Source organism: Rhinichthys klamathensis, unplaced genomic scaffold (genome assembly GCF_029890125.1).
Source record: "Rhinichthys klamathensis goyatoka isolate OS25496 unplaced genomic scaffold, OSU_Roscu_1.1 h1tg000225l_1, whole genome shotgun sequence".
NCBI lineage: Eukaryota > Metazoa > Chordata > Actinopteri > Cypriniformes > Leuciscidae > Rhinichthys > Rhinichthys klamathensis.
Genome location: NW_026606749.1, coordinates 2,234,196 through 2,247,158, shown reverse-complemented (window position 1 = coordinate 2,247,158; position 12,963 = coordinate 2,234,196). Strand labels below are relative to the sequence as shown.

General features: G+C 35.7%; 1 protein-coding gene across 1 annotated transcript; it reads right to left on the bottom strand.

Annotated features, from left to right (window-relative positions):
- Positions 1–360: 360 nt before the first annotated feature.
- Positions 361–12,861, bottom strand: lin28ab (lin-28 homolog Ab). The gene is made up of 4 exons (XM_056264868.1): positions 12,822–12,861; positions 11,828–12,003; positions 5,236–5,414; positions 361–691 (listed from the first exon to the last, which is right to left on the bottom strand). The coding sequence occupies exons 1-4, from the start codon at positions 12,859–12,861 to the stop codon at positions 472–474; spliced, it is 615 nt and encodes a 204-aa protein (XP_056120843.1). The 3' UTR covers positions 361–471.
- Between the last annotated feature and the right edge of the window lie 102 nt (positions 12,862–12,963).

Sequence of the window (12,963 nt, the reverse complement as noted above, 5' to 3'; positions counted from 1 at the left end):
CTTAAAAATATGAAAAAATAAAATACAATTGCAGCATATAAATATGGATTAACTTTAGATCATATTTAGAAAAGGACAAGGAAACATTATTTATAAAAAGATCTTAATGGTCCTAAAATTCCAAATAGGTGTCTGACTTGGACATGTTTTTGTGAGATTTGCCCTCTGAATACATGCATATCATCATCATCATCATCATCATCCTCCATCTAAAATATCTGGAATTCATCCCAAATCAATTCTGCAAATAGACTGAGCTACAGATATTTTTACGAACATGATGGCTAACATATAAAGATGGATAGGATAGTAATTCTTAGTATAACTTTCTATATTAATTTAATCTGGTTTTTAAATTTCCTGACTGACATTCATTTCTGCTGTTTGAAAAAGAAAAACCTGAGTTAGTTCCAAAAGCAGCTTGACATTTTTTGATTGGTGCTTGTGTTTCCCTGACAACCTTCCCCCCAACTAATCAGAGGTCTCGGGAGGTAAGGGGGTGTGGCTCATGTCATCATCTTCTCCTGTTGAGGTTGTTGATTTTCCCTGAGATCCTGGTGACAACTGTTGTGCTTTGATTGGACAGTTGGCCACCATGTGGGAGATGCTTTGGCAAAAATGGCACTTTTTCGGCTGAGGTGGTAGTTGGCATTCTTTGGCATGATGATTTGTCCCTCCACAGTTGAAGCATCTGTAAATGGTGCGGGAAAACAAAGGTGTTATTCGCATGAAAGACCACTAGAGGGCGGTCAAATGTTTGAAATCAAGAGCCACTGTGAAAGAATTCTCATTTCAGGGTAGGAAAAATAAGAGAGCCAATTAGTATTTAGAATGTGAAGCGTTTATGATTATGAGGCAGGCATCTTGTTGCTTAACCGAACGGAACTGCATTATGACTAGTTTGCACAACTTTCTTAAAGTTCAAGATGTTAGTATGCGAGATGTTTTACATGGCATTATTATCCTGTCTTATTTAGATAATGATGTAAAAGGAGAATGGCAGTGTTTTGTGTACATCTACAGCACCATAGAATCCAAGACTGATTTATTAACCCTTATGATGTTCAGCAGAAATGACAACAAAAAGAGCAGAGTGAACAATAAAGATGAATGGGGATGGATACAACTGAGCTCCAAAAAAGATTATGACTACTTATGGTTATTCTTTTTATGATTGATGGTGATGATGATGATGGTGATGATGATTAATAATAAAAATAAATAAACAACTTTAGTATAACTTGTTCACGATTTACTTAAATATAAATAAATTCGAGTTTAGTGTGAAAGCTTACTCACGTCTTATTGAAGTGACTTAATGAATTGAAGAATGAATTGATGAAGTGACAAACAAACAAATAAATGTTATGTTAACTTATTTACGAGTCACTTAATAAGAAATAAATAGAAGAATACATTTGAGGATCAAGTTTAGAATGATAACTTATTCACAACCTATTTACGACTCACTTAAACAAAACAAAACAAATAAATACATATCAGTTAAATATGCCAACTTATTCATGACTTATTTAGTCACTTATAAAACTAAACTCAAATTTATTATTTTATTTATTTATTATGGCTGACTTAAAATATAAAAGTAGGTCGACCTACCCGCTACCCGCTAGATTTTAGTAGCAGAATAAATGTAATAAAAATGAATATTCTGCCAAGGCTCCTGTATCTGTTCCAGTCGCTACCAGTGGAAATGCCACTTCAACAATTTGCACAATGGGACAAAATGGTGTCAAGGTTCATATGGGGAGGAAAACGCCCCAAAATACGTCTCTCTACTTTGCATCTGCCAAAAGAGAAAGGAGGAATGGCTCTGCCAAACTTAAAACTATACTTTCAAGCTGCACAACTACGACCTTTGTGCCTTTGGTGTGATAACTCTTATATTGCACGATGGAAAGATATTGAGACTTATGTATACCAAATTATAATGTTCAAACCCTGTTGGGAGAGGAAGGCCTAGATGACATTCTAAGGAAGGGTCTGAATTATATTATTTTCCCTTGGGATATGGTTCTCTCTGATTAAGCAATTGCAACTTAAAAATGATCCAAAAATACTGAGATGGATTGCACTGGATAACAGATTTAAGCCGGCTATTTATGACAGTACTTTTAAAGATTGGATGAGTAGCATAGCTATCAAAAACAACAAGATGAAGAGTTTTCAGGAGCTAAAGAATAGCTTTGATCTAAATAACCAGGATCTATTCAGCTGAGAGATTACTACTGCAAAGAAATTAAGGGGTTTTCTTCTGACGTGGTAAACCCTCTTATTGAAATAATGTGTGGGGCTTATCAACAAAAGACTAATAAGACTGTGTCTAAACTCTATCGGAGTCTGATGGAGAACTTGAAAAACACTACACTATATAAAAGCAAAATGGGAATGTGAATTAAAGGTTGCCCTCACGGAGGAGGAGTGGTATCAAGCATGTTACCTACTCCAGACCTCCACCAACTCCCAACAGTGGAGAGAATTTAATTGGAAGTGTTTTATGAGGTTTTTCATCACTCCTTATTTGAAGAGTAAACAACTTGGGATACCTCAAGACTGTTGGAGGGACTGTGGTAGTAGGGACGCAAACCATGCCCACATCTTCTGGACATGTCCTATTCAACCATTTTGGTCTATCGTTAACAATACTTTACAGAAGGTGCTGGGGTACAATATCCCAAAGGAATGTAAAGTTATGTTTCTCGGAAACATCACAGAAGGTGTGTGGAATTTATCCAAGATTTTATTATCTGCAGCCCGAAAGGCTATTACTAAATTTTGTCTCAAATCGAACATCCCAGATCTACAGCAATGGACAAATTTAATTCAAAGCATTTTTATAATGGAAAAATTAACCTACACTATAAGGTTAAGAGAATCAGCATTTGGACCAATGTTCTGGCCCTAGAATCTGCATAACTGTTCTTCCCAATACAACTGTATCCTGTGTGTTAAGTTTGTGAGACTCTACTGATTGGGTTTTTGGTACATTTATGCAAAAGATGGTAGAAGTATTGTAAATGTAAGGTTTATTGATCAGTGATTCCGATGAGTACAACTAGACTTATTTTTGTTTCAATTGTACTAGGTACCTCCTCCTTGGCTTCCTTTGATTTTGTTCAATGCATGTTATTTATTTTATTTTTTTCCTTTTTGTTTTATTGTTGTTGACATAAAATTCTAATAAAAATTGAAAGTATATTAAAAAAAAAAAGTAAATAAATACAAATACATTTGAGTTTAGTATGATACCTTATTTCACAACTTATTTACAATTCACATAAATACATAAATAACAGTTTAGTTAAGTGTGATTACTTAAATTATTTACGAGTCGCTTAATATAAAATAAATGAATAAATTTGAGTTCAATATTATATGGTTTACTAAAAATATAAAAGTAAATAAAAATAAATGTGAGTTTAGTATGATAACTTATTCCCAACTTATTTACTATTCACATACATTAATAAATAAATAAATTAATTAATTAATTTGAGTTTAGTATGATGACTTACCGGTATTCACAACTCATTTACGATTCAGATAAATAATGTATTTGAGTTAAGTTTGATAACTTATTCACAACTCACTTAAAATATAAACAAACAAATAAACAAGCAAATAAAAGTGATTAACGCCATACTCCAAGTCTTCTGAAGCTGTACATATAAGAATATAAGAGCTGTATTAGTGTAGTTTACAATAACTTCTTATAATATTTTTTTATAATATTTTAAATATAATGAATAAATAATGATGTGTTCACATGATTTGTGCAACGTTCCATGTCTTATAAAGCAGAGTGGAGTTTAGCACAATACTTCAATCAGTGTCACCTAAAAATATAACCGTTTCCATTTGTGGGTTGGCTATTCATTTAAATGAAAACTTCCTGTGCAATGCATTTAAGCCCATCAGTCTCCCTGCAGCAGAACTGAGGGGGGGGAGGTATTGATCGGCCAGAGGAAGGTGGTGTGCTTTGGAGGAGGTTGGGCATCTCTTTGGCTCTTTGTTTCAATATGCAGCATGACCTTTGCACTTTGATCCCTGCTCTCTCCTGCCCACCCCCACCCGGTTCACATACATCACACCTCAGGGTTGCTATGGCAGCATTCACCTCTGACCTTTCTCAGGCACCTACATCTGTTATTAATTAAAAGGGCAGGATCTGATCTGATCCTCCATCAGGAGCAACAGACAGAGAGAAAGATGGAGTAGCAATGATAAGCAGCAGGAGAAAGTACATTTTACTAAATGGAAAATTGTCATGTTGAATTTGTTGCGTTAGCTGATTATGGCAGCTGCTCTCGTAGAAATGGCAGGACTGTTCACTATTGCAACAATGCACTGCTGCGTAACTGAGCTTATGACACTGCCAAAACTGCAATCGCTTTCATGGGTTCAGATCCACACTCAACCCACCACTGTGATTAGATACAGCTGAGGATTGTGGGAGGTGCTTATCAATATAACCTGCAGTTGTGCTGTGGGGGGTGGGCGCCTAAATTCTGAGCTATGAGATTTTAAACAACCTATTGATTCAGCAGGTCAAGTCACCAATGCACAGGGTGTGGGAAGGAAATGCTCATCGAGATACTGTGTCAGAACAATTCAAAAGCAACATCCTGAACATATATATATATATATATATATATATATATATATATATATGTGTGTGTGTGTATAATATGTATGTAGGTAGTAAGAGTGAGGGTAGTTTAGTACAATATTTAGAAAAATCAGAACCAACATCCTAACAGCTGAAATGACCATGGCATGGCATTTTGCCCCAAAATGCCAAGAAATAAGTACAACATAAAATAAAATAAAGAAATATATATATATATATATATACATACAGGTAATATATATATATATATATATACACACACACACACACAGGTAATAAATATATATATATATATATATTTGTTTTTAATATATATATATATATATATTAATTTTAAAAAATGGGTAATATATATATACGGTATATATATATATATTACACCCATTGATTTTGTGAAATATTATATTCTATAGTTGAGAGTTTAACCTTGACATTGACCATGCCCACCGTAGAAGACTGACTGGTAAAAACATGAATGTGAAAAGACTCAATTATCAGATCGATGAATTCTGTATTCATGAACTTCATGAAGCATTCATCACATAGTGCAAGTAAAAATGTTGTAGAACAGAACAGACAGCACTTACCGATCTCCTTTTGAACGGCGTTTTTGGGCACCCTTGGGTTTTTTCTCGCTGCCTACGCATTGTGCCCCGTCTGGCCCCGTCACCCATAAGGACTCCAGACCCTTAGATGATCTTTTGAAGGTGAACTCCACAGCTTCCCCTTCCTTCAGACTGCGGAAGCCCTCCATATGAAGCTTGCTCTGCAGAGATATAATAGAAACACTGCTGTAGATGCTTGGATCATATGTACATTATGAAACCGCTGATTTCTCTTTTTTTTAAACAAATGCTTAATAAATAAATTCATTTTAATTAATTTAATATTTATTATAAATTGAAATACTTATGTTTAAAAAGGGTTGGTAATTGTTTGTTTATTTATAAACATATATTATTTATTTATTTACATGGATATTAGAGTTGGGTATCAATTGAATTTAAGCTATTTCGATTCTTAGTTTTGATTCCAATATGGTAATAAAAAAAAAGTCAAACATTTAGATATCAAACATATTTTTTCGGTCTATACAATAAAGCAGCTCTCTAGTGTTTTCACGTTTTCACTTGCGGATGTCTGACCTCGACGGACTGAACAGAGGGAATGAACCGAAAAAGATTTCCACGTGAAAGAAGGCGGAGCCTCTGCGCACACCTATACCTATTACGTAATCACCACGGACCAATGGTAGTACAATGGTGTTTAGCAGCCGGAGCAAACTTTTCCTGAAAGTTTGCTTTGGCTAGCTGTATCGAACTCGCAAAACAAACTCCAAAAGAAGTCCATTTTGGCTTGATTTACTACAGCAGTTTGTTCTTCGATTTCACTTGAAGTATATCGGGACCTTTATTAGGCTGCTGTCCCTTTTAGACCTATAATGCATGGATCCATTTTTTGCATGATCCACTGTTGTAACTGTAAAAGACATAACCAACTGTGTTTACGGGGACATTTTGACAATTTTGTGTGTATTTGTCCGTTCAAGCACAAGACACTATAGGCATATATGAGTGGCGGCTTTTTGTGGGCACTCTGGATGTGCCCAGCACAGGAAACAGCGTGCGAGTGCCGATTCGCATCTTCTTGCGCTTGAATGGTTTAAAACCTCATTAAAATGCGCACGCAGGAATCGATAAGCGGAATAAAATTTTTAATTTTATAACAAATATCTGATTCCTGACCTCAAGTATCTGATTCAAGAATTGGAACAAATTTTCTATTCCCAACCCTATATACACATTTTGATGAATACCAGCCCCTTCCTCTTGCCAAATTATAATTTAATACAAATTTGATATAAAATAAAATAATATGTATTGTACATATGCAAATTTGCCATTGTTAAATATATGTTTTATGCCATCTAAAAAATTATATGTAATTATCAACTCTTCGGGTGATATATTCTATATAGCAAATCTAAATTTCTTGATTGCTTGTATATTTGCAAAATATAAACTTATCATCCAGATCTATCCTGCTAAATGGAGTATATTACTTTGTTGCTGCATGTTGCATTTGAGTGCCATCCAGTTCAGGGCAATAATAATAAAAAAAGATTATTTCGCATTTATTAATTGAACTGTGTGTTAAAAGCCTCTTTAACTTTTGGAAGTACAGTCAAATAAAAAGTTGAAAAATAAACACGATAATTACTACCGATTTGTCACACTGTAGGTGGAAGATCAAGTATTATCTGTTGTAGTCTGCACGTTTTAGCAAAATTCCCACTTTCAGCATGCCATCTCCACAAAATAAGTTTAACTAAGCCAGATTGAATAGTCAATTCACTTCACCATTAACCTTTCTCACAGAGCTGTGCAATTCTTTAAGAACCAGTAAAAACACCATCTTCCCTGCCCCCAACAATGTTGCTACATCCCCTTTCACTCTGGCACCGACACAACAACCTCTTAACATTACACTCAGATCAAAACGGCTTCCTCATCTGGTCTCACCACCAATTAACTTTGTCCATCAATGGCTGCATCCGAAACTGAAGAATCAAACCAGCAGCCTACATGCAGAATATTGTAAGATATCATAGCCAGCGAAAGATATATCCATGCTTTCAAAATTCAACCAGACAATGGCATCTTAGCAGATTGGATGTTACTCAAAAATCACATATGTACTGTTTTTGTTTCTCAAGAAAAAGCAATGAAAGTGAGGCTATTGAAGTGACTGGGATGGACAGATGAGCTTCCCTAAAATAACGCCATCTGGTTAAATCTCACCCTGGCCATCAAGCACTGGGTTTGCTGTGGGAAAAGGTGGGGGAAGCTCACATTCCTGAGATACTTGCTCTACAGATGCATGGAAATGGGGCTTGAGAAAGGATCTACCTTTAACAACAACCTTCTTGCTTGTACTCTTAACAAACAACAACTTGGAGACCAAATATCGGACAAGTTGGTGTATGTGGGAGATCATGGTATCAAGTTGACTACAGCCATTGTGTTTAGAGAATAATTGTTCACACTTGTGTCTTTAACTGCTATGTACTTACATCAAAAAATAAGTACAATGTATTGTGTTCATGTTGTATTGCAAAACACTTGCTGCTATTGAGGTGGGACACGGGTAAGGTTAGGGACAGGTTTGGTGTTATAAGGGTGGGTTAAGAGGTAGGGGAAAGGGTCAACAGTGTAATTATAGATGTAAATACAGAAATTAACTAGAGATTTTGGTATTTTTTAAAATAAATAAATACTTTACAATGTAAAAGTACACACTAAGTGCATTGTATCAAATAATTCATTTAAATGTTAGAACATAGTAGTTAAAAATACCTAATATAAAGTGGGACTGAAATATTTACCTAAGTTGGTAGTGTTGGTTCTGTACCTCAAAATCTGTCCTTATATTAAAATTGCTTGTCTTCTCGCGAGGTCATGCTTTAAAATAAAGTTTTAAGTGTTTTACCCATTAAACTCTTAATGGTCTGTAATAAATTCCACACATTCTCTCTAAAAGCAAAACACCAGGCTGCTCTTCTTGTTTATTTTGGCAACATTTTATTACATTAGTAGTTGTATGTATTGGGGCAGTTCGGAAATTAAATGTCCGGTGAGTGACGCAAAAAGGTCAATGTTCATTTGTAAATAATGCACCACTTACACTAAACCCAACCAAAACCTAACCAATAGTGAGATAAAACGCAGTTGCTGTTTTAGCTCTTTTATCAAGTTGCATGACTTGTGTCTCAATGCTACTGAGCAAGTTTACTATGTCAGAAAAGCCATACATTGGAGCCCGTTATGTGATTAGTCTATACAAATCATACACTAAAAGCATTTTGAGATCACAACATAATATTGTGCAAGGAACCAAGTGAAAATGAGTCTTTACTAATTGATGATCTGCCCCTGTAATCATAATTTGTGTGAAAAGGAATAAAAGTTGTTGTTGTTTTTTTTTACTGTTGTTGTTCATTTTAGCTGGAAACTGCAATGAATTGTTTGTAGATGTGTGTTTTTGGAGTTTTGCAGGAAATTAAGAGGTAGAGGCACATTTTTTCCAAAGAGCTTCTGTTGGGAGGAAAAAAGCTGGCCTGTTTAACTTCTTTAAACTGTAGTTTGTTAAAAGGCTGACCATTTCAATGTAGAAATTCCCAATACAGCTAGCTACACCAGGTGAGACGTCTACAGTGGTCCACGCTTTGGCTCTCACATGATGTCAGTCTTTACTCTGACACCCACCTCACACAGGAGGGGGTCGCTGGAGAAGGAATCAGGCCCAACCCCCGCCAAAGCTTCCTGAAACCATCCGCGGCTCTATTCTTTGACCTTCTCTACCTCACCCTCCTCTTTTACTACAGAGGGGTTTTTTTATCAATGAATTTAGCTAACAACCCCCTCCCCCAAAATACTCTCTCCCTGCCCCCCTTTTTCCAATCTCTTGCTCTCCATTCCCAACATTCTCTTTCAGCAGGTCTTTCAACTATTTTTCACCATTAATTATGAAATCTCTCTCCGCTGACCCTTCTTTTTGGTCATCCTCACACACAAACACCATTCATTCAGTGATTCAAAGATTTAAGGAAGGCAGGATTTCCCTCTGAAGGTTTGACAATGACAGCCATTGTCTTTTTTTAACCTGGTAGTTCCCATGGCAGTCACTCTACTCTGAACATTATCAATACATCCACAGAAAGAGACTCAGGTAGGTTTGAGAGCTGCTTGCATCCAGATTGTTAAAAACCAAACCACCCAAAAATGTCCGGAAATCTTCCTCCACGCAAACTCACACTGCATTTGTTCTGAAGTGTTAACCTACATTTCAATATTGAATTGGTCTTAAAGGGGCAGTTGACCCCAAAATGAAAATTCTATCATTTTACTCATCCTCATGTTGTTCCAATCATATTATGACTTTTTTCTTCCATAGAAAACAGATAGCCGATCTGACCTGACTTTCATTGTATAAACAAAAACATTTAGATTGTTAAAAGTATAATTGTTTTCTGTGTTCTGAAGAACAAAGGAAGTTTTACATGTACAGAATGACATGAGGATAATTATGACCGAATTTTTATTTTGGGAGAAACATTGCTTTAAGGAGTTGTGCTATGCATTCATTGATTTATCGGCCGATTCATTGGTGGCTATCGGGCTTTTTTTATTTTTATAAGCAACAAGCGACAACTATGCCCATTTGGCTGGTTTATACACAAAACATTGATGTGAGGTTTACATGAGACAATCTGTTTTCCTTTTTTTTTGTGTTTATTTAATCATTGTTTATTATTTACATCCAATTAATGTAATTCTCTTAAATGTGCAGTTTGCTAGATTAAATTAGGTAAGACGAATGTGAACCAATCAAGTACTCAAATAATTTTTTGATGTTGACAACAGAAACCGTAGCATGTTTTACATGTACAAATTATGTGCGTGTTCACATAAAATCATGTAAATCCAACACACGTTTTTTTTTTTCAGTATGATGTGAATTTTTTTTTGAGAATTTTAGAAATGTCCCCACACAATGAAAGTGAATGGTAACCAAAACTGAAAGTCATACAAGTTTGGAATGACATGAGGGTAAGTAAATTATGACAATTATCAGTTTTTGTTTGAAGTTTTGGTTGTTCCCATCTCAGTTTTACATCATAATGTGCAGTCAATCAACTTACAGGTGATGTATGCTAAGCCCTAACACCCTCTGTTTAGCCTCCCAGACAGCCAGTCTGGAGGTAACCGAAGACCTCTTACTTAGAGAGACAGAGAGATCACTTGACACTATGTGTAGGGCTGCTTGCCCGTAAGATGCTCTAATCTCTGGGTAATTTTACACAATGACCTCAAGTCATGAGGCAGCAGCTCATTTGGCTCGGGGCGATAGGTGATCCACTGTTTGCCGACTTGCTGGTTGTTCTGTGGCAATAGCTTGTTAAATTATTGCTGAGTGAGAAGGTAAGTGTTCAGGACTGGAGACAGTAAACTCAACAGGATTTTTTAAATATAGCACTTTTTCTGAAGCACTGTAGCCAAGTGATTTTAGATTTAAGATATAGATAAGATATTCACTGTGGTTTCATTTTTGGGCTGTTTGTCTTTATTTAAAAGATGGTATGAAGGAAAGTTGGATTAATGAGTAGACATGGAACAAGGACACGCTGCAGACCGGACTTGAACCTGTGTCCCTGTGAGAGAGCTCAGACACGAATGACAAGAAATTGTATCTTTTTGGGACAGCTTGAGCTACCGGAATTCACCAAACTCTACCAGAACTAAATCACTTTTGTTTTGCAAAATATTTCAGGGCCAATCCTTGGAAGTATTGTAAAAGCACAGGCCTACAAGTAAAATTGAGTCAAAGGATATACATTGTAAATAGAGATGTTAGTGTCACTGGTAAAGTTTGCACATGTTTTATAATAAATTGCACTTATAAAAATAGCATCGATTAGTTTCAATGGCCTAATAATTTGGCATATTTTAAAACGCAATTAAAAAAAAAATACAACCATAGTGCTTTCTGACCCTTCCAATTCTCATATAAAGCAATTACCAACATATCACAGTCTAAACCTCCAAACGCCACCAGAAATGTGAAAAATTCCCAAATATCCAAATAAATTAAATCACTCAATATAAAAACTACAACATCTTTATGTTAAAAAATAAGGGTCCCAATTAGAGCCAAAACATGAGCTTTAAAGTCCTTTGTGAAATATAATATGCCTTTTAAACTAATAACTTATTGTCCTCTACACACAAAACATCCAGCAGAGACCATGCACGACTTAACAAATCACCACACAGCCAACTGAAGAACCCTATAAAGCGAAAAAATGTTGCTGATAAAAAGAGGTTTCTTTGCTGAACGAACGAAGAACCTTTATTTGTAAGAATGCAGGTTTCGATAGCCTTACGAATATTTAGCCGTTAATGTTCGAGCATCAACACCAAACACTAAATTAAAGCTTTATAAATGGTGCAAGATCATTATAAATGTACTATTACTGAAAATATTTAGTTTAGGCTATTATAGTAACCAGAGTTTTTGTCGTTTAAACCATGAGAAAATTAAGCTATTTGATGATAAGGGACGAAGGCCTTAGGCTATCAGGTCCGGTCCATAAAAACGGCAGGATTGATTTGCTCTCACCTGATGGACGAACACATCCACGGGTGTGTCCAGACAGATGTCCTCACGATGGGTCATGGACAGGAAGCCGAAGCCCATTCGCACGTTAAACCATTTGCAGAGCCCAGCGCCACGGAACGAGCCCGAGTCTTCCTCGGAGCTCGCGGCTTCCTCCTCCTCTGTCTTTGCACAGCCCCCTTCATAAAAGCACAAAAACAAGAATATCAACTAACTTTACAAACACAAATATCTCGATATGGAAAGTGGACAAAAATAAATCAACAAAATAAATCAGTAGGCTAAGCTTTAACTTTGCTGTTTCGACATAGTGAAATCATGACGCTTGGCGTGAAAATGCCACAAGATCTGCGTGCGAAATGCGAGTGAATGAAATGCGTATCGAAATGGATTTCTCCTTGCGAATACATTTACTTTCTCTTTGTTCAGTACTTATTTTACACTATACAGGCCTAAACCAAAACAACGTTTGTAACGCAAATAAATAGGTAGGCCTATGCCATTACTTTGTAATGAGAGTAGGCTATCAAGCCTACTTCAACAGGTAACTTCAACAATAATGTTCTTAGATTATTTCTTTACAGATTTTGTTAATAGCATTGAAAGTGAAAACGCAATAAGTCATTCAATTTTCCCCAATAAATATATACATTTATGTTTTAAATTACAACCATCACTAAATCTGGGAAATGCAAATTCCAAAATAGAATATTGTAGTCAGGCCACGAGAAACCCGAATAGGCCTATAGGTATATTTTTTTCCATATGTGTCACCAGTGATTTATCAGTATGAACTCGTCACATCGACCTATTGTTAAATATTTTCAAACGACATTAATTTTTTAAATCAATATTTCATCAAGCTCCCTTAAAGTAGCCTACTCTTTTTATCATTAAATTATATGCTACACACGACTAAAAAAGCTGAAAGTTGATTCATCAATGCGCGTTCTTGTGCACTCTAATCAATCATAAGCACAAAAATGTACCCGCTCACCTGTGTAATATTGCTCATAAACCGAGCCCATTTCACCCATCTCGCCCATCAATCTCCAAATAAATCCCGTGTAGCTACTGAAAAAGCTTCAGACTTTCCTCCACATTTCAAAACTCCAGCTAAAACAAAATAATACTACTTT